This window comes from Protomyctophum bolini (assembly GCF_963924005.1).
Source record: "Protomyctophum bolini genome assembly, chromosome: 11".
NCBI classification, from domain to species: Eukaryota; Metazoa; Chordata; class Actinopteri; order Myctophiformes; family Myctophidae; genus Protomyctophum; species Protomyctophum bolini.
The window spans coordinates 42,927,972-42,949,899 of record NC_137872.1 but is presented as its reverse complement, the minus strand read 5'-3'; the positions used below and the strand labels follow the sequence as shown (position 1 = coordinate 42,949,899).

Here is a 21,928-nt window from a genome sequence, read left to right as displayed (position 1 = left end):
CACACGAAATCAGCCTGTTGCGACTGCGAGAGTCACTCACTCGTCTGTCCGTCTCTCTCGCGCGCCAACCAAACCAGCCTGTCTTTCGTCTTTGGTGCTTTTTCTACCACCAACGACAAGGGGGCGGCAGAAAAGCAACCATTTGGGGTTGGTTTTTTTTAGCACATGATTTCAGAGTGTTCCTACCATATATGCGAGTTAAAGTCGCAGTCACAAGTTGCGCAACAGTCCCGTCTATTGAAATCCAATTAAAAGTGATTAATTTCGGGATTACGGCTCTGGCTACCAGTGCATAGTTAAATTGGTTACGGGATTACGGCTATGGCTCTTAAACTGTTAAGGTTCGTGAGGGGTGCGTTAAAACGACCGGATAAAGGTTGGTGAGGGGTGGGTGATGGGTATGGAGACGTGGGAAGATCTCTGTTACTGAACAAACAATATAACAATGATTACTAGAGCTATTTTAACAAAACATATCCCTTACAAGTTACAGCACAGTCTCAGTTCATCCATAATGTAATCATTAACAGGTGATCTGTCCAATGCCAGACCACCAGGGACCATTAACCTTTAACAGTTTGACGGCCGGTAATTGTTTAATCCAGGGTTCGATGGTGCTTTATACGACATTCCCGCCTTTAGTTTGATGTGTTTAATCCGCTGTATTGTAATAATTAAAAATAAACTCCGTCTTTGCAGAGGAGGTAGCGAGACCTTCATGTTATGACGACGAAACCGTAAATCAACACATGCTGTGGGCTGCTAGGGCTGCTCCCTTCATTCATAACAAACGGAGGAACCTTTTTTCGCCGGATTTTCACAGATCAAAAGCCCAAATAATTCAGCGTATGCTCTAAAGGTAATAAAACAATCTCGGCAGCGTAGAATATTTGATTAAAATGCGGGTTACGCATTTTACGGAGTCAAACGGTTTTTAATCTCTGCATTTGAATGCATTGTCTATAGTGAATGAAGCATCAGCCAGCATCATTTAGCCCGTTTACATTTTAACCTGGGAAAAGAATGTGGGGTTTGTTCATTATTTAGCATTTGAAAAAGCATTGAATAAAAGTACAGTCACAACAACCCTATTGAAACTAATATGACACACCTGCATGCTCCTCATTCCCTCAGGGCAACACAACCTGAATAATGACGTAATAATAAATACTGTTTGATAAGCCTATTTCTGTAGTTCTGTTGAAACTCAAGAGTCAAAGAGACCATGATGGAGACGAGATGCATCATACAGCAGGTATGGCTTTGACAATTACATTTTAAAGTGATGGCAAAAATATTGATACAAAGATACTGAGTTAAATTTCTGAATTTCTGATCATGCTCTTTTCTTTCTTTCTCTATTCTTGTCTTGCAGCTTGCCATAGGGAATAGGCTTGATCCATACCGACGTCAAACTAGACAACATCAAGCTGGTGAACCAACGAGAACAACCCCTCAAAGTCAAACTCATCTGGCCGTTCCCGTCTCTGAGACCAAGCAACGGAGGATCTTGAGTACAGGTGAGTTATATTGAGCTGTTATTATTTCATTCATCATTGCCTTATTACCTGCTTTACTGAAAGCTCAATGCAGCACATATTAAAATGGAAAGTGTAACGAGTGCAATTGAGAACTTGAAGAAACTTGAAAGTTGCTAACGTTATCCTTTTCTTTTACAACCCACAGAGTAAGACCCTGGGTAGAACTACACTGAAAACACTAACAGCGGTCAAGTCGCAGGATTTTAGCGGAAGTATTGCCCCAAGGAAATTACGTTGACGCTTTGCAAATCAGTTTACATTCTCCGCGAATGTGTTGTGATTGGTCGGGAAAATATCGTATCCGGGGGAAATACATCTGACGGATATTCCGGAGGATACGTCCACCGATAGCTTCTCTGCCTTACGTTGTGACTAGGCTTTTCTTTTCACAGATAAGTAAGCCTGGGACAGAGGCTACAGAGCACCAGAACTCTTCCTGGGCCTCCCGATCACAGAGGTCACTGGGTTTTATACAGTGTGATTGGAGATATCCTAAAAAAAAAACAGCTCTCTACAATCAGGCGTCTTTCCAGACTCACTGAAAACTGCTGTAGTTAGGCCCCTGCTCAAGAAACACAATCTTGATCCCTCTGTGTTGGGGACCTATTTCAAATCTGCCCTTTCTGGGCAAGGTTTTAGAAAAATGCATCTTTCATCAATTGGATGTGTTTCTACATAACAATAATGTGCATAACCAATTATAATCTGGCTTTAGGAAAGGTCACAGCACAGAAACAGAACTTGTAAAAGTAATTAATGATCTGCTGACAAGAAACATGTATCTGTTCTCTTACTTCTAGATCTAACAGCTGCATTTGACACGATTGATCATTCAATTTTAATACAGCGTCTGGAGCACTGGATAGGCCTGTCTGGTATGGCCTGTCCTGGTTTTCCTCCTTTGACTCAGACAAATACGACATCGGTTCTGGTATTCCACAGGGCTCGATTCTTGGTCCTCGGTTATTCTCTGCCATACATACTGCCATTGGGAGAACTCATTACCAATCACGGAGTCAATTTTAATTTCTATGCTGATGATACCCAACTATATCTTTCTGTAGCTCCAAATGACCCCTGTGGTTTAGACCCGCTGTTGACCTGTCTGTCTAGCATCAAATGCTGGATGAGTGAGAACTTGGGGGTCATTATTGATTCTGAATTTAATTTTAATTCACACATTAATCACGTTACCAAGATTGCCTTTTTTCACCTTAGAAATATTGCACGAATCAGAGCCTATTTGTCATTGGATGATGCAAAAATGCTAATCCACGCCTTTGTTTTTTCTCGGCTTGATTACTGCAATGCACTTTTTTCTGGACTGCCTAAGAAAACAACTGACAGATTACAACTTGTCCAAAATGCAGCAGCCAGAGTTTTAACTAGAACTAATTGTTTTTTAATGTTTATGCCTCGCTTTTCCTTTATTTTTTTCTCCATTGCTCTGTAAAGCACTTTGAGCTGCATTTCATGTAATTAAATAGTTTTATTATTATTATAATTAATCCATAGTTATATCCTAACACTGTTAATGAAATATTCTCAATGTGAAATATCATGTGTTTTTTCTACAGGTTCAATCCATCCTCTTGGCGCTTGGATGCTGGACAAACAACCGGCAGCGTTTTCATTCGGGACGACGATACATGGATATTTAAGGTATGACTGTAACAACTTAATCTCTGAAATGTTCGATTATAGGCTATCAATTTGCACGTCATTCAATCGGATCACAAAAAAATGTTTCGTTTTGTGTTTGGCCAGGAACGAGAGGAGTATTACACAGAACACAACAAAATTGTGATGTCGGTCAACACTGATCCAGACAGGACACTATGCTACCTAAAACACTCCAGTCGACTGAAACTGAGGTCATGTGTGACCCATGGTGTGTACCCTTTGTGATCACTGTACTCTTAGTAGTTATACTGTATATTCTTTAAGAACACATGCACTATCACTGACTGTTACTATATACTATACACACTGCTGCTGCTAATAGATGCTATCTGTTATGTATACACTTACATGTGTGATATTATCTGCTGCTAAGTGTTGTCACTCACCTGCACAACAGACTGTGATTCTATAATATGCTGCTGTTCATTTCTGCTGCAAATGTTTCTCTACTTGGAGATGAGGCATTTTAATTTCCATTTTGACCATGCACCTTATTATATGTATTTATTTTACATTTTATATTTAATATTGCACTTGATAGTTTATATTGTATATACTAGTAATGTATATGACACTTTGTATTAGACATTTTATATTAGACATTGTGGCACAACTAAGTGAATGTTGTGATGTATGATTAGTGACACAGAAAATAAGGTATTTCTCCCGTCCTCAGCCAGTATACAGTATAGTGTTCAAATGGCCAGTTATCTGGTTACCTTTACAGATTTGTCTGCATTCCAACTGAGATAGAATAATTATTATCACATTTCACATTATGAAAGCATAATAATGATGTTAGTGAAGTAGGTATGGAGACATGGGAAGACTTCTGTTACTGAACAAACAATATAGCTTATCAATGATTAGAGCTATACTATTTTAACAAAACATATCCCTTACAACACCATTAACATTTCACAAAGGATAATAACAAGTTCCATGTGATGATAGACCTGTTTCTGTAGTTCTGCTGAAACTCATCAGAGTCAAAGAGGTGTAAAATGGTCTCAGTTCATCCATAATGTGGTCATTAACAGGTGATCTGTCCAATGCCAGACAACAATAGAGCACCATAGACTTTGAGGATTTGACAATATACTAATTTGTTGTCAGGCATTGACCAGTCCTGTACAGAACCCTATACTAAAGTGGAAAGAACTTACATTGCAACTTAATAAAATAAAACATAATAGTACAGGGGTAGTATACTTGTTACTTAGATGTGAGGCCTTAATGTGTACTATTTATTAGTACATGTATTATCCAGATAGTCAGATACTCTATATTGGGTATAGATAGATTCATATATTAAATATGAAGCTTACAAAGCCGTAGTCTGAAAACCCACCTCTTCAGACTCCACCATGGCCCGTAGCAATTGCCCTAGCATTTTATGTCGACTTAGATAGTATTTTAGACAGACTTATAGCTCGTTACGTAGACAGCACTAGAATAGCATTTTATGTAGTCATAGCATTTTATAGTACACATGTATATTGTATAATATAGTATAGTATGTATAGTTGACATAGATACTCCACTGTTACGTTCTTAGTTTATACATGATTCATGATAACTGCTTTTTATATATGTGATGTATGCCATGCTTTTGTTTTTGCTTAAATGTAAATCGCTCTGGATCAAGAGCGTCTGCTAAATGCCTAAACTGTAAACTGTAAATCTCAGTTAGCAGATTATTTCTAGACTGTTGCATAGAGAGCATGACCGGGGGAGGAGTCAGAGAGGTGTGGAGGACATGCAGCAGTTTCTTAGGTTGTGATTGGTGGCTGATGATTCTATTGTTCCACTCTTTGGCCAATCAACACCAAGCAGTTAGTGGTTCCACCTCAGACTCTCTAGTATAAGAAGAGTTTGTAGTTGTCAGTTCACAACAACTCCTCCAGGATATCAATCATTCCTGATCACATCTGACTGTGGACTCCAGACTTGAAGAGAAAATGGACTCTCTCAACACCACCTCAAACGATTCTGCTCAACAGGGAAGACCCAATGATCACCAAGACCTCTGTAAGTTACTTACTGTGTCTATATGGATATACAGCATGCCATAAGAATGTTTTTTTTTTTATCTAGTCATTTGTTTGTTTTGATTTATTTTAGTATTACCTACCTACCTGTTTTCTATGTAATTTCTAAAATATAACACAATTGTAGAATCAAATTAGAAATGGATGCTAAATTGATAATTGGGTACATTAACTTCATACTAGTTTTTGTTATTTTAAGTCCAGGAATGCCTCTAAACAACATTTCCTTTGTTTTCGTTTCCAATTCAGCGTTACATCAGTCTGGTTTCCCCGTTCTACCAGAGGTGAATGAACAAAGAAGCGTGACTAAGCAAAAATGCCACTGCTGTGATCAGTGTGGAAAACGCTTCCCTACAATGTCTAAACTTAAAACACACCAGCGAATTCACACTGGAGAGAAACCCTATGGATGTGATCAGTGTGGACAACAATTCTCTACAAAGGGAAGTCTTAAAACACACCAGATAATTCATACTGGTGAGAAACCCTATGTATGTGATCAGTGTGGACAATACTTCTCTCGAATGGACAGCCTTAAAATACACCAGAAAATTCACACTGGAGAGAAACCATATGGATGTGATCAGTGTGGGAAACACTTCTCTCGAATGGACCACCTCATAAGCCACCAGATAATTCACACTGGAGAGAAACCCTATGGGTGTGATCAGTGTGGGCAACGCTTCTCTCGAATGGACAGCCTTAAACGCCACCAGAGAAAAGGGTCTGCGTCAATATGCCGACGGTCCATTGGTCCGATCGACAACCTACCTCAAACCCTAACCTCACCCGGGGCAGACACCTAAACCTAACCACCCATCCTCTCCCGACCCCCAGCGCACCTTGGACCAATGCTCCTTCGGAGCAATGGTCCGTCGGATCATAGGGTGCTTCCCCCAGAGAACTCACACTGGAGAGAAACCCAAATGATTGTGATGTGTGTGGAAAAGCCTTTGGTATACTGTATATACTTTTTGTATAGATCGATTGTGTTTAACTTGTTAATGGATTTTCTTATTGGACATTTTTCAAGACATTTTAAATTAGACACATTGTCTGTGACAGGGAAGAAATTAGCACACAATCACATTTTGTACATTCATGTGTTGTAAGAATGGATGAAATAAAACGTTTTACAAAATACATATTGTGTACGTTCTTATATATTATGGCTACAGCCATCGGTCAAGGGGTGGGTGATGGGTATGGAGACGTGGGAAGATCTCTGTTACTGAACAAACAATATAACAATGATTACTAGAGCTATTTTAACAAAACATATCCCTTACAAGTTGCAGCACAGTCAGTTCATCCATAATGTGATCATTAACAGGTGATCTGTCCAATGCCAGACCACCAGGGACCATTAACCTTTAACAGTTTGACGGCCGCTAATTGTTTAATCCAGGGTTCGATGGTGCTTTATACGACATTCCCGCCTTTAGTTTGATGTGTTTAATCCGCTGTATTGTAATAATTAAAAATAAACTCCGTCTTTGCAGAGGAGGTAGCGAGACCTTCATGTTATGACGACGAAACCGTAAATCAACACATGCTGTGGGCTGCTAGGGCTGCTCCCTTCATTCATAACAAACGGAGGAACCTTTTTTCGCCGGATTTTCACAGATCAAAAGCCCAAATAATTCAGCGTATGCTCTAAAGGTAATAAAACAATCTCGGCAGCGTAGAATATTTGATTAAAATGCGGGTTACGCATTTTACGGAGTCAAACTGTTTTTAATCTCTGCATTTGAATGCATTGTCTATAGTGAATGAAGCATCAGCCAGCATCATTTTGCCGGTTTACATTTTAACCTGGGAAAAGAATGTGGGGTTTGTTCATTATTTAGCATTTGAAAAAGCATTGAATAAAAGTACAGTCACAACAACCCTATTGAAACTAATACGACACACCTGCATGCTCCTCATTCCCTCAGGGCAACACAACCTGAATAATGACGTAATAATAAATACTGTTAAGCCTGATAAGCCTATTTCTGTAGTTCTGTTGAAACTCAAGAGTCAAAGAGACCATGATGGAGACGAGATGCATCATACAGCAGGTATGGCTTTGACAATTACATTTTAAAGTGATGGCAAAAATATTGATACAAAGATACTGAGTTAAATTTCTGAATTTCTGATCATGCTCTTTTCTTTCTTTCTCTATTCTTGTCTTGCAGCTTGCCATAGGGAATAGGCTTGATCCATACCGACGTCAAACTAGACAACATCAAGCTGGTGAACCAACGAGAACAACCCCTCAAAGTCAATCTCATTGACTCATCTGGCCGTTCCCGTCTCTGAGACCAAGCAACGGAGGATGTCACCTGTACTCTTGAGTACAGGTGAGTTATATTGAGCTGTTCATCATTGCCTTATTACCTGCTTTACTGAAAGCTCAATGCAGCACATATTAAAATGGAAAGTGTAACGAGTGCAATTGAGAACTTGAAGAAACTTGAAAGTTGCTAACGTTATCCTTTTCTTTTACGAGCAAGACCCTGGGCAAGAACTACACTGAAAACACTAACAGCGGTCAAGTCGCAGGATTTTAGCGGAAGTATTGCCCCAAGGAAATTACGTTGACGCTTTGCAAATCAGTTTACATTCTCCGCGAATGTGTTGTGATTGGTCAGGAAAATATCGTATCCGGGGGAAATACATCTGACGGATATTCCGGAGGATACGTCCACCGATAGCTTCTCTGCCTTACGTTGTGACTAGGCTTTTCTTTTCGCAGATAAGTAAGCCTGGGACAGAGGCTACAGAGCACCAGAACCTCCCGATCACAGAGGCACTTGACATGTGGTCACTGGGTTTTATACAGTGTGATTGGAGATATCCTAAAAAAAAACCAGCTCTCTACAATCAGGCGTCTTTCCAGACTCACTGAAAACTGCTGTAGTTAGGCCCCTGCTCAAGAAACACAATCTTGATCCCTCTGTGTTGGGGACCTATTTCAAATCTGCCCTTTCTGGGCAAGGTTTTAGAAAAATGCATCTTTCATCAATTGGATGTGTTTCTACATAACAATAATGTGCATAACCAATTATAATCTGGCTTTAGGAAAGGTCACAGCACAGAAACAGAACTTGTAAAAGTAATTAATGATCTGCTGACAAGAAACATGTATCTGTTCTCTTACTTCTAGATCTAACAGCGGCATTTGACACGATTGATCATTCAATTTTAATACAGCGTCTGGAGCACTGGATAGGCCTGTCTGGTATGGCCTGTCCTGGTTTTCCTCCTTTGACTCAGACAAATACGACATCGGTTCTGGTATTCCACAGGGCTCGATTCTTGGTCCTCGGTTATTCTCTGCCATACATACTGCCATTGGGAGAACTCATTACCAATCACGGAGTCAATTTTAATTTCTATGCTGATGATACCCAACTATATCTTTCTGTAGCTCCAAATGATCCCTGTGGTTTAGACCCGCTGTTGACCTGTCTGTCTAGCATCAAATGCTGGATGAGTGAGAACTTGGGGGTCATTATTGATTCTGAATTTAATTTTAATTCACACATTAATCACGTTACCAAGATTGCCTTTTTTCACCTTAGAAATATTGCACAAATCAGAGCCTATTTGTCATTGGACGATGCAAAAATGCTAATCCAGTAAATCCACGCCTTTGTTTTTTCTCGGCTTGATTACTGCAATGCACTTTTTTCTGGACTGCCTAAGAAAACAACTGACAGATTACAACTTGTCCAAAATGCAGCAGCCAGAGTTTTAACTAGAACTAAAATAAGAGAACATATTACTCCAGTTTTGGCTTCACTGCACTGGCTTCCGGTTGTTTTTTATTTTACTTGTGTATAAAGCTCTCAATGGTCCCGCACCTTCCTACCTAAATGACTGCCTGCCTAAATATGTCCCAAACCGCCCCCTAAGGTCTTCCACTGCTGGCCTGCTCGCTTTGCCTAAAAAAATGGCAACTAAAAAATACGGGGAAGCAGCTTTTTGCTTCCACGGGCCGACGGCATGGAACAAACTCCCACTGTACAGTACCTTCGACAGCCTCTGTAGACATTTTTAAAGCACAGCTCAAGACCCACTTCTACACCCTTGCTTTTAATTTATCTTTTATTTTTTGTTATTCATGTCCTCACTGTATTACTGCAGTTTTTGCATTACTACTTGTTTTTTAATGTTTATGCCTCGCCTTTCCTTTATTTTTTTCTCCATTGCTCTGTAAAGCACTTTGAGCTGCATTTCATGTAATGAAATAGTTTTATTATTATTATTATTATTATAATTAATCCATAGTTATATCCTAACACTGTTAATGAAATATTCTCAATGTGAAATATCTACAGGTCAAATCCATCCTCTTGGCGCTTGGATGCTGGACAAACAACCGGCAGCGTTTTCATTCAGGACGACGATACATGGATATTTAAGGTATGACTGTAACAACTTAATCTCTGAAATGTTCGATTATAGGCTATCAATTTGCACGTCATTCAATCGGATCACAAAAAAATGTTTCGTTTTGTGTTTGGCCAGGAACGAGAGGAGTATTACACAGAACACAACAAAATGGTGATGTCGGTCAACACTGATCCAGACAGGACACTATGCTACCTAAGACACTTCAGTCGACTGAAACTGAGGTCATGTGTGACCCAAGGTGTGTACCATTTGTGATCACAGTACTCTTAGTAGTTATACTGTATATTCTTTAAGAACACATGCAATATAACTGACTGTTACTATATGACTATATACTATACACACTGCAGTGCTGCTAATAGATGCTATCCGTTATGTATACACTGATATTATTTGCTGCTAAGTGTTGTCTCTCACCTGCACAACAGACTGTGATTCTATATTATGCTGCTGTTCATTTCTGCTGCAAATGTTTCTCTACTTGGAGATGAGGCATTTTAATTTCCATTTTGACCATGCACCTTATTATATGTATTTATTTTACATTTTATATTTAATATTGCACTTGATAGTTTATATTGTATATACTAGTAATGTATATGACACTTTGTATTATACATTTTATATTAGACATTGTGGCACAACTAAGTGAATGTTGTGATGTATGATTAGTGACACAGAAAATAAGGTCTTTCTCCCCTCCTCAGCCAGTATACAGTATAGTGTTCAAATGGCCAGTTATCTGGTTACCTTTACAGATTTGTCTGCATTCCAACTGAGATAGAATAATTATAATTATTATCACATTTCACATTATGAAAGCATGATAATGATGTTAGTGAAGTAGGTATGGAGACATGGGAAGACTTCTGTTACTGAACAAACAATATAGCCTATCAATGATTACTAGAGCTATACTATTTTAACAAAACATATCCCTTACAACACCATTAACATTTCACAAAGGATAACAAGTTCCATGTGATGATATACCTATTTCTGTAGTTCTGCTGAAACTCATCAGAGTCAAAGAGGTGTAAAATGGTCTCAGTTCATCCATAATGTGGTGAGCAGGTGATCTGTCCAATGCCAAACAACCAGTGACCATTAACACGTTTAATATCTGCCTTTGAATGCATTGTCTATAGTTAATGAAGCCATCATCTAGCATGTTTAACCTGGGAAATAATGTGGGTTTTGTTCACCATTTAGGCCACAAGCCTATTGAAACTAATTCCATGAGTGCTCCTCATTCCCTCAGAGCAACACAACCTGAACAATGATTTGACTTGTTATCCATGAATATAGGATATGAGTATTATAAGAATGACTTATCCTGATCATGAATGAATGCCTTACACTATCGACACATGTTTCCGCACACATGGCCTACACATTACACAATGGAATTTCACTGTAAATATAGATAAGAAATAAAATGAGAATAATAGAGCACAGTAGACTTTGAGGATTTGACAATATACTAATATGTTGTCAGGCATTGGCCAGTCCTGTACAGAACCCAGGCCACTGTCTTCTATACTTCTATACTACATAAAGTGGAAACAAATTGAACTTACATTGCAACTTAATAAAATAAAATAGTACAGGGGATGCGGTAGTATACTTGTTACTTAGATGTGAGGCCTTAATGTGTACCATTTATGAAGACTGTTTGCAATCATTTTAGGGCAGTTGGCCTAACTGTTTTTTGTGGAAGGTTGATAAATCCTCTTAATGGCTCGATCTGCTGCAGTAACAATTAATGAATATCCACTTATTCAATATTGTTGACTGTACATATATTATCCAGATACTCAGTCTTGGATATATATTCATACATTAAATATGAAGCTTACAAAGCAATCTCACATTTAGTTTATTTCTAGAATGTTACATACAGCATGGCCTGGGGGAGGAGTCAGAGAGGGGTGGAGGACATGCAGCAGTTTGTTAGGTTGTGATTGGTGGAGAGAATGAAGTTGTTGTATATTAAAATACCATACAGGAGAGTAAATGTGCACGGCAGACAGACAACGAGATGATGTTCCTTGACGTTTATTTCAGAGTACACAGCACAGCAAACAGCATAGTTCCAACGGCCTCATGCCGTCGGGGAGCATGCCCAGTTACATGGTAGAGAGTTGGAGAACAACCGGCCCAGATATTTCTTTGTCTGGCATTATATCTATCGTGTGTTCATGTGTTCATATGGCTCTCGGCCAATCAGGATGGTCCACGGTCTGACCACTGCCTTGGGTCTCAACCCCTAACAATGACCCCAGTTATTTATTACCCATGGGCCTTTGTCTTGGCTTGCCTTTCTGTTCTGTGCCCAACCCTGATCATGTTTCACTATTACCAGGACTTATGTATCCATCTCCATGTGCATGCGTGTATGTGCACATGACATTTAGTGATGTCCAGGCATCATTAGCTGGTCTGTGTCTTACAAATTCACCACATTCCCCCCTTTCAACAGACTTAGTCTGTTGAATACAAAATGTATAGTCCATATTCATAACTGTTGCTTATACCCCCCTTGACCCTCAGCTGGACACTACAAATTCAAAACACCACAAATAACAGCATTACAGTATAAGAAGTTCCCCAACATGGTTTTCAAACAGACATTCAAGATTACTTGCCATAAATGATTTTCATTACAGTGGGTAGATATACAATTTCGGATCAGTGGAGAATTCTCTTCGTGTTACTTCAAACTCTTATGGCTAAAAATGTTACAGGACAATGAACCATATCACATGGACCTCTCTTCTCGAGATCCACATGAAAACCAATATCTCATCACTTTCAACAAAGCAATTAAGACCACTCTCAACTCGTACGTCATCTATGCGCACAAACAAAGAAACACAAGGAAATCGCATTTTAAGCCCTAGAGAACCACAAAGAGTAAAATCAAACTCTCTTTAAACACTGTAAACTTTCGGCTGCCAATTGCCTTGTAATTTAATCTCTTTTCTGACAAATAAGTAATCCCAAACAATGAATAATGGAAATGATTAGTACAGTTAACTGACATTTAAACAAGACATGCCGCTTGCAGCTCCATTGTTACAAGAGCACTTTTTGATATACAATAATCTACATGTTTTACCACTAAACTCTGCTATTCCAATGCCAGTACATAGTAAATAGACACAATATCAGAATACCCTGAGTCACTTCCTCGGACTCATCCTGACCATAACCACCCGCGGTGATTCCATTAACCACCCGTGGTGATTCCATAAAAGATAAAAAGAAATAACATTGAACGCCAGAGTTTAACTATAATAACACATATCTCTTGATATCTATAGGAAAACACCTCATTGACTCATAATTAGGCTACTTATGACTCAATTTATCTAATTATACGGCAAACATACCAACATGAGGCCTATTAATTCATGTTGAAAACAAACGCAACGCACAATTTGTAATCAGAGTGAAGGAATTGTCCCTCTTCGCCTCTGATATGACAAAGGAAACTTCTTCTGTATGCCGCTCTCTCTAGTTGCTTTGAAATGTCCGCTCAGCTGCACAGGACAAGTTGAGAAAAAGTTCACTGCTGTCTGCCGCTGTCGTCGTCATCAAAAATAAACCTAGTCCAGACACTCAACTGATCATATGAAGTTATTCGTAGTTGCTATTTTATCAAGATTACTCCAGCCCCACATATATAAGAAATATATAATGTAGTTAATAGACTGAACTATTCGTAGCTGCTATTTTATCAAGATTACTTCAACTCCACATATGACACAGAACAATATCTATAATAGAATATCTTATAATGTCAACACACCAAAACCAAGTTGAAAAAGTTCACTGCTGTTTTCCGCTGTCGTCGTCATCATCTCTTCTCTCCCCCCTCCCAACTCTGAACCATCAGAGCTGGGAACACTCGCGAAGAGAAAAGAAAAGGCTGGAACGTCTTCATCACAGACCCCTTGATCAGGTCCACGAAGGCACTCAGCTTAGGTCGGTCAATCGGCCATGGATGATGGAAAGCCCCGCCGCGCCGTGCTGCATCTCACTGCTCGCCGCCCGCGACCGCTGTCCTCACGCCGGCGTGATGTTGGCTCGCTCGCAGGCCGCTCCACCGTCCACCCATCTGGCGGCTGGCCTCGGTCCCCGTTGCGCAACACTCCTCATCGCGGTGGTAGTCGTCATCATCCCCGCTGCGTAGACAAGCACCCGGTCGGGCCCGCTGGAAATTCTTCGTCGCCGTCCACAAAAACTCCCCGTTTTCGAATCAGACTGAATAATTAGACTGAATAAAAAACCGCAGGTTCTGCTCCTAACTGGCACAAAAAGACACCATGAAGGTCGGGTTTCGGTACCATCTGTTGTATATTAAAATACCATACAGGAGAGTAAATGTGCACGGCAGACAGACAACGAGATGATGTTCCTTGGTTTTATTTCAGAGTACACAGCACAGCAAACAGCATAGTTCCGACGGCCTCATGCCGTCGGGGAGCATGTCCAGTTACATGGTAGAGAGTGGGGGACAACCGGCCCAGATATTTCTTTGTCTGGCATTATATCTATCGTGTGTTCATGTGTTCATATGGCTCTCGGCCAATCAGGATGGTCCACGGTCTGACCACTGCCTTGGGTCTCAACCCCTAACAATGACCCCAGTTATTTATTACCCATGGGCCTTTGTCTTGGCTTGCCTTTCTGTTCTGTGCCCAACCCTGATCATGTTTCACTATTACCAGGACTTATGTATCCATCTCCATGTGCATGCGTGTATGTGCACATGACATTTAGTGATGTCCAGGCATCATTAGCTGGTCTGTGTCTTACAAATTCACCACAAAGTCATCAGCATTTTAGCCTATTTACATTTTAACATGGGGGAAGAATGTGGGGTTTGTACATTATTTAGCATTTGAAAAAAAAAACATTGAATAACGGTGCAGTCATCACAACCCTATTGAAACTAATTCCACACACCTGAGTGCTCCTCATTCCCTCAGAGCAGCACAACCTGAACAATGACTTAAAGTTGTCCAGGTTTCCCAGGTTTACACAAATACAGCTATATTAATGGATATAGGATATTATAATCTCAATGGATTATTCTGATTCATCCTGAGAATTAATGGGATTTCACTGTAAATATAGACAAGAAAGAAAATGACTTTGAGGATTTGACAATATACTAATTTGTTGTTAGGCCTTGACCAGTCCTGTACAGAAACCCTACCACTGTCTTCTAAAGTCGAAACAAATTGAACTTGCATTGCAACTTAATACAATAAAAAATAAAAGTACAGGGTGTGCAGTAGTAAAAGACAAGATGTGAAGGCTTGTGTGCTATTTATGAAGACTGTTTGCAATAACTTTAGGGGGTGGGTGGCAGTTTTAGTTTTGGAAAACTTTCTTTCTTGTTTCTATGTTACTGAAATGATATGGAGCAATCCTCTTAATGGCTCTACTGCAGTAACACTTCATTAATATCCACTTATTCAATATTGTTAGACTGTACATATATTATCCAGATAGTCAGATACTCTATATTTGGTATAGATATATTCATATATTAAAAATGAAGCTTACAAAGCCGTAGTCTGAAAACCCACCTCTTCAGACTTCACCATGGCCCGTAGCACTTGCCCTAGCATTTTATGTCGACTTAGATAGTATTTTAGACAGACTTATAGCTCGTTACGTAGACAGCACTAGAATTGCATTTTATGTAGTCATAGCATTTTATAGTACACTTGTATATTGTATAATATAGTATAGTATGTATAGTTGACATAGATATTCCACTGTTACGTTCTTAGTTTATACATGATTCGTGATAACGTGATATATGTGATGTATGCCATGCTTTTTTTTGCTTAAATGCAATTCGCTCTGGATCAAGAGCGTCTGCTAAATGCCTAAATTGTAAATTGTAAATCTCACAGTTAGCAGTTTATTTCTAGACTTTTGCATAGAGAGCATGACCGGGGGAGGAGTCAGAGAGGGGTGGAGGACATGCAGCAGTTTCTTAGGTTGTGATTGGTGGCTGATGATTCTATTGTTCCACTCTTTGGCCAATCAACACCAAGCAGTTAGTGGTTCCACCTCAGGCTCTCTAGTATAAGAAGAGTTTGTAGTTGTCAGTTCTCCACAACTCCTCCAGGATATCATTTCTGATCACATCTGACTGTGGACTCCAGACTTGAAGCGAAGATGGACTCTTTCAACACCACCTCAAACGATTCTGCTCAACAGGGAGGACCCAATGATCACCAAGACCTCTGTAAGTTACTTACTGTGTCTATATACAGCATGCCATAAGGATGTTATTATCTAATCATTGTTTGTTTTGATTTATTTTAGTATTGACTACCTTTTAAATGTATTTTCTAAAATATAACACGATTGTAGAATCAAATTATAAGTGGATGCTAAATTGATGCTAAATTGGGTACATTAACTTCATACTAGTTTTTTCCATTTTAAGTCTAGGAATGCCTCTAAACAAAATTTCCTTTGTTTTCGTTTCCAATTCAGTGTTACATCAGTCTGGTTTCCCTGTTCTACCAGAGGTGAATGAACAAAGAAGCGTGACTAAGCAAAAATGCCACTGCTGTGATCAGTGTGGAAAACGCTTCCCTACAATGTCTAGACTTAAAACACACCAGAGAATTCACACTGGAGAGAAACCCTATGGATGTGATCAGTGTGGACAACACTTCTCTCACTTGGTAAGCCTTAAAACACACCAGAGAATTCACACTGGAGAGAAACCCTATGGATGTGATCAGTGTGGGAAACACTTCTCTCACTTGGTAAGCCTTAAAACACACCAGATAATTCACACTGGAGAGAAACCATATGGATGTGATGATTGTGGACAACACTTCTCTACAATGGGAAGTCTTAAAACACACCAGATAATTCACACTGGAGAGAAACCCTATGGATGTGATCAGTGTGGACAACACTTCTCTCAATTGGCAAGCCTTAAAAAACACCAGATAATTCACACTGGACAGAAACCCTATGGATGTGATCAGTGTGATAAACACTTCTCTCGAATGGACAGCCTTAAAACACACCAGAGAATTCACACTGGAGAGAAACCCTATGGATGTGATCAGTGTGGGAAACACTTCTCTCACTTGGTAAGCCTTAAAACACACCAGAGAATTCACACAGGAGAGAAACCCTATGGATGTGATCAGTGTGGACAACACTTCTCTCAATTGGCAAGCCTTAAAACACACCAGATAATTCACACAGGAGAGAAACCATATGGATGTGATGATTGTGGACAACACTTCTCTACAATGGGAAATCTTAAAACACACCAGAGAATTCACACTGGAGAGAAACCCTATGGATGTGATCAGTGTGGACAACATTTCTCTGACAAGTCCAACCTTAAAAGCCACCAGAGAATTCACACAGGAGAGAAACCATATGGATGTGATGATTGTGGACAACATTTCTCTCACATGTCCAACCTTAAAAGCCACCAGATAATTCACACTGGAGAGAAACCATATGGATGTGATCAATGTGGACAACACTTCTCTGGATTGGGAAACCTTAAAACACACAGGAGAATTCATAGTGGAGAGAAACCCTATGGATGTGATCAGTGTGGACAACATTTCTCTGAAATGTCCAGCCTTAAAAGCCACCAGAGAATTCACACAGGAGAGAAACCATATGGATGTGTTCAGTGTGGGCAACATTTCTCTCAAATGGCACACCTTAAACGCCACCAGAGAACTCACACTGGAGAGAAACCCAAATGATTGTGATGTGTGTGGAAAAGCCTTTGGTATATATACTTTTTGTATAGATTGATTGTGTTTAACTTGTTATGGATTTTCTTATTGGACATTTTTCAAGACATTTTAAATTAGATCTGTGACAGAGAAGAAATTAGCACACAATCACATTTTGTACATTCATGTGTTGTAAGTATGGATGAAATAAAACGTGTTACAAAATACATATTGTGTACGTTCTTATATATTATGGCTACAGCCATTGGTCAAATATATGAAAGGGGTATTTCACATTTTGGGGCCATTTTAACAGAAGTCCATATACAAGCATTTTAACCATGTTAGATTAATTGAACATATCCTGACGAAGACCCGAATGGGTCGAAACGTGTGTGGAAAAGCTTTTAGTAACTATATTATATAATTTAGAAGTTCACAGGGTTGTACAAACTGGATTTAAACTATTCCCTTGTGGTCAGTGTAGGAATAATTTTACTAATTCAAGCCACCGAAAATGTCATGAACTTATGAACGATGGATCTGTTTAGTGTGAACATCATGTCATTAGAGCGGGTGAGAAACATCAGCAAATCCAAATAACCAAGTGTAGCATGATGATATACTGTATGTTGTAAGCACACGTGAGCATTTTTTAAATAAAACCTGTTAAATGGGTATGGAGACGTGGGAAGATCTCTGTTACTGAACAAACAATATAACAATGATTACTGGAGCTATTTTAACAAAACATATCCCTTACAAGTTAAGGCACAGTCTCAGTTCATCCATAATGTGATCATTAACAGGTGAGCTGTCCAATGCCAGACAACCAGGGGCCATTAACACCTTTAATCTCTCTATAGTGAATGAAGCATCAGCCATCATCATTAAGCACTTTTACATTTTAACCAGGGAAAAGAATGAAAACACTATAAGAATTACTGTAATGTCATGAAACACATTGAGCCGTGCCTGTTGAGGTGAAGGGTGTCACTGAACACAACAGTTCGGCTTTCATTTCATCAATTATTTAAACAAATCCATAATCGATTTAGATTTGTCCGTTGGATTAGATTTTTGTATGAAAGTATGAAATATGTTACATTGTTATGCATCGATTAGCCGATATGTGTAAAAGTTTCGCTGTTTCACAAAGAAATGTGCTTCTCGGTTATTTGATTAATAAAAAACAAGAATAAGCAAATTCATAATTGCTAATAAAATAATGGACAGTTGCGGCCGTTGCACACCCCAGACAGAAAGCAGGAGCCATGATGAAGAGGAGGAGGAGGAGAAGCAAAGTGAAGTAATAACATGCTATTTAAATCCTCCTGCTCCACAGAAGCCATTAGCTATGAGTGTACGCATCACAAGTGCTCCAGCGGCTTAGCCAGAGTCAATAAAGCATGAAACTCATTTGCGGCTCCCCCCCCGGGGGTTCAGAATATGAAATAAATAGGCAGGTACTCCTGTCTGTCTGTCTGTGTGTGTGTGTGTGTGTGTGTGTGTGTGTGTGTGTGTGCGTGCGTGTGTGCACCGAGCGGGCTCTGGGATGGCAGAGATAACACAGTTGGAGTGGGGAGGTGGGGAGGGAGAGAGAGAGAGAGAGAGAGAGAGAGAGAGAGAGAGAGAGAGAGAGAGAGAGATAGAGAGAGAGGTTCGATAGATGCTAGTTATACTATGCAGGTGAATGTTGGCTAATTGTTGTAAAAAGGGGTTCCCGCCACAACATGGGTTAAAGGTAATGCTCTGTATCTTGTGATTGAATGTATACGTATGTCTCTTGTTGTCGTTGTTGTACTGTTTACTGTAATTAGAGCTTTTATTATGTAAAAAAAACTTTGTGCTTTGGGCCATGTGCAATATGGACATACAGTATCAATGTTTTTTCTTCCTGCTCATATCCTATGATCTATTTATTTATTTATGTGTGTGTTAGGCTGTGACACTTGGTGGTCAACAAACGCTATTTCCGTACTCGGACGGACACAGCCAGGGACACACGTCGCAGTCCCGCCCCCTTTCATGACGACGCCAGGCCCAGGAAATAATTCCCAATGCATTTTCGCCCCATAGACATTTCAAAAAGTATTCATTTAAAGACCTTTTAAGCGTCGTACGAAGCCAACTCGAGTCGTGACAAAGCATGACAAGAAACGCAATATTTTGGACCAAACAGATAACTATACAAAGAAGAAAAGCCAGACCTCATGATCTCCACGTTGGGGTTGTTGTCTCCTCTGAAGAACACGTTGCTGCGGTCCGTTCTCACCACGTCCTTGTCCACCGTGAACTGGACCTTCCTCCAGAACTCACTGTGCTGCTCTGGACTCATGGACAGTCTAGGGAGGGAGGGAGAGAGAGGGAGAGAGAGAGAGAGAGAGAAGACAGAGAAGAAAAGACAATTCAATAAAATGCATATTTAATTAATATTTTTGAGGGGCGCTAGCCACTTCCAAACGTATCGGCTTTTGAAATGATATGGCAGCAAGTCTATGGACTTTTAATGTTTGTTTACAGCACTTTAAACAAACAGGTGCCCCTAACTTCAGATGATTTGTGTGATTCTTTTGGTTGTTGTAAATCATGCCCTATAGAGCGTCGCAGTCCCGCCCCCCTTTCATGACGACGTCAGACCCAGAAGTGAATTCCCCCGTTCATTTTCGCCATTTGAAGACGTTTACGCCGCGGACAAAGCCAACTCGAGTCGTGACAAATCATGACAACAAACACAACGTTTTGGGCTGAACAAATAATTACAAAGAAGAAAAACGAACCCAAAATAAAAGTGTTGTAACCTGCCGTTTTCTTCTTCTTTCTAATTATTTGTTCGGCCCCGGAAAAAGCAGTTTTCTTTTTTGAAATGTCTATGAGGAAAATGAACAGGGAATCATTTGCGACTGCGACGCTCTATACCTGATCCCACTACACTATACAGCTTCACTAACAATTATCCAAAATGGCAGATCTACAAGCTCCAAACGTGGCACGAAGCGACACATTTTGAGGTTGTTGACTTCAAACAGAAAAGTATACAAGACATCAGGTTCCCACCCATTCCATCCATCCACCCAACTAACAAGTAAAAACATATCGTCGATACACAACATTAGATAAATAGGGTACAAATGGAACCAAATGGACTCTTCTGAGTTACATAACACACCGGATTATACTGTGCAGAGGACCAGAGTAGTACAATAGCACAGCTAACACGTCTGTACAGTGGCAGCGATAGTGTTGACAGATTAGAGGAGACTTTTATATAAACAACCATTTGGATAAATTACCGTTTACACTCTCTCTCTTTCTCACGTCCCGGTAGTTATCTAAGTTATTTATTTTTCTTTACCTCTAGTGTAAAAGAACCACCATCTGAAGGAGTTATTACACAACGAGACAACCGTGAAATATCATAAAACCCTCAGCCGTGTGAGTGTCTGGGACTGAACTGCATGGTGCTGTTGAGAGAGAGACAGTGGACTGTACTGGTGGTGGTGGGGAGAGAGAGAGAGAGAGAGAGAGAGAGAGAGAGAGAGGACTGTACTGGTGTTGTTGAGAGAGAGGGACAGTGGACTGTACTGTTGCTGTTGAGAGAGAGACAGTGCTATAGCACTGTCTCATATGTGTGTGTGTGTGTGTGTGTGTGTGTGTGTGTGTGTGTGTGTGTGTGTGTGTGTGTGCGAGCCTGTGTGTGTGTGTGTGTGTGTGTGTGTGTGTGTGTGTGTGTGTGTGTGTGTGCGAGCCTGTGTGTGTGTGTGTGTGTGTGTGTGTGCGTGTGTGGTAATAAATAGATCATCGTTGTCGGGCAGAAAACTCCTATCTCCCCATTTTAACTGTTTCACATTTTACCGTAAACCAATGCCCTTCTTCGTCATATCACAGTGTGACAAAAGCAGCAAAACTATATCAGATCTACAAGCTCAAAACACGCCGCGATGCGACACGCTTAGAGCTTGTAGATCTGATTTCTTTGGAATCCTGGAAAGTTAACATGTGGGGTTTCCGCCGCGGCGGCAACGAGAAGCAAATGTCCTGGCTAGCAGTGTTGATTTCGGCGACTGATGGAAACTGAATGAAAACTAAGCTGTGGTGACTAAAACCAAGAGTAAATATGCTGATAAATTTCGTCAACAAATACAAACTAGAATGAAATGTTAGGAAGGGACTAGTATACGTCATTTTACCATTTTCAAATAGAAATTTGCTGCCAAAAACAACACTCGGAGGGGGATTTAATGAAGCGCGTTTATCTTTCCAGCGCGGTCCCAGCAGGAACAGACAAAACGTACTACACACTATGATGCAACGCCACGCAACTGTTAACTTCCATGACCCTGTGTTGTTTGTGTGGTTGGACACTCCCCCGAGACACACACACACACACACACACACACACACACACACACACACCTGTGTGTCGATGCGATTACTTCGCCGTGAATCCCCAGCGGCGATCCTCGGGGTGCATACTTAGTTTAGACTAGTC

General features: G+C 40.1%; 1 protein-coding gene across 1 annotated transcript in view; it reads right to left on the bottom strand.

Moving 5' to 3' along the window:
* LOC308323899 (TBC1 domain family member 16-like) overlaps positions 1-21,928 on the bottom strand; it is a gene marked incomplete at its 3' end in the record, with an annotated part of 192,426 nt that overhangs the window by 70,963 nt on the left and 99,535 nt on the right. The window contains 1 exon segment of the mRNA XM_080775763.1: positions 19,647-19,781. Coding sequence (XP_080631889.1) covers positions 19,647-19,781 — 135 coding nt within the window.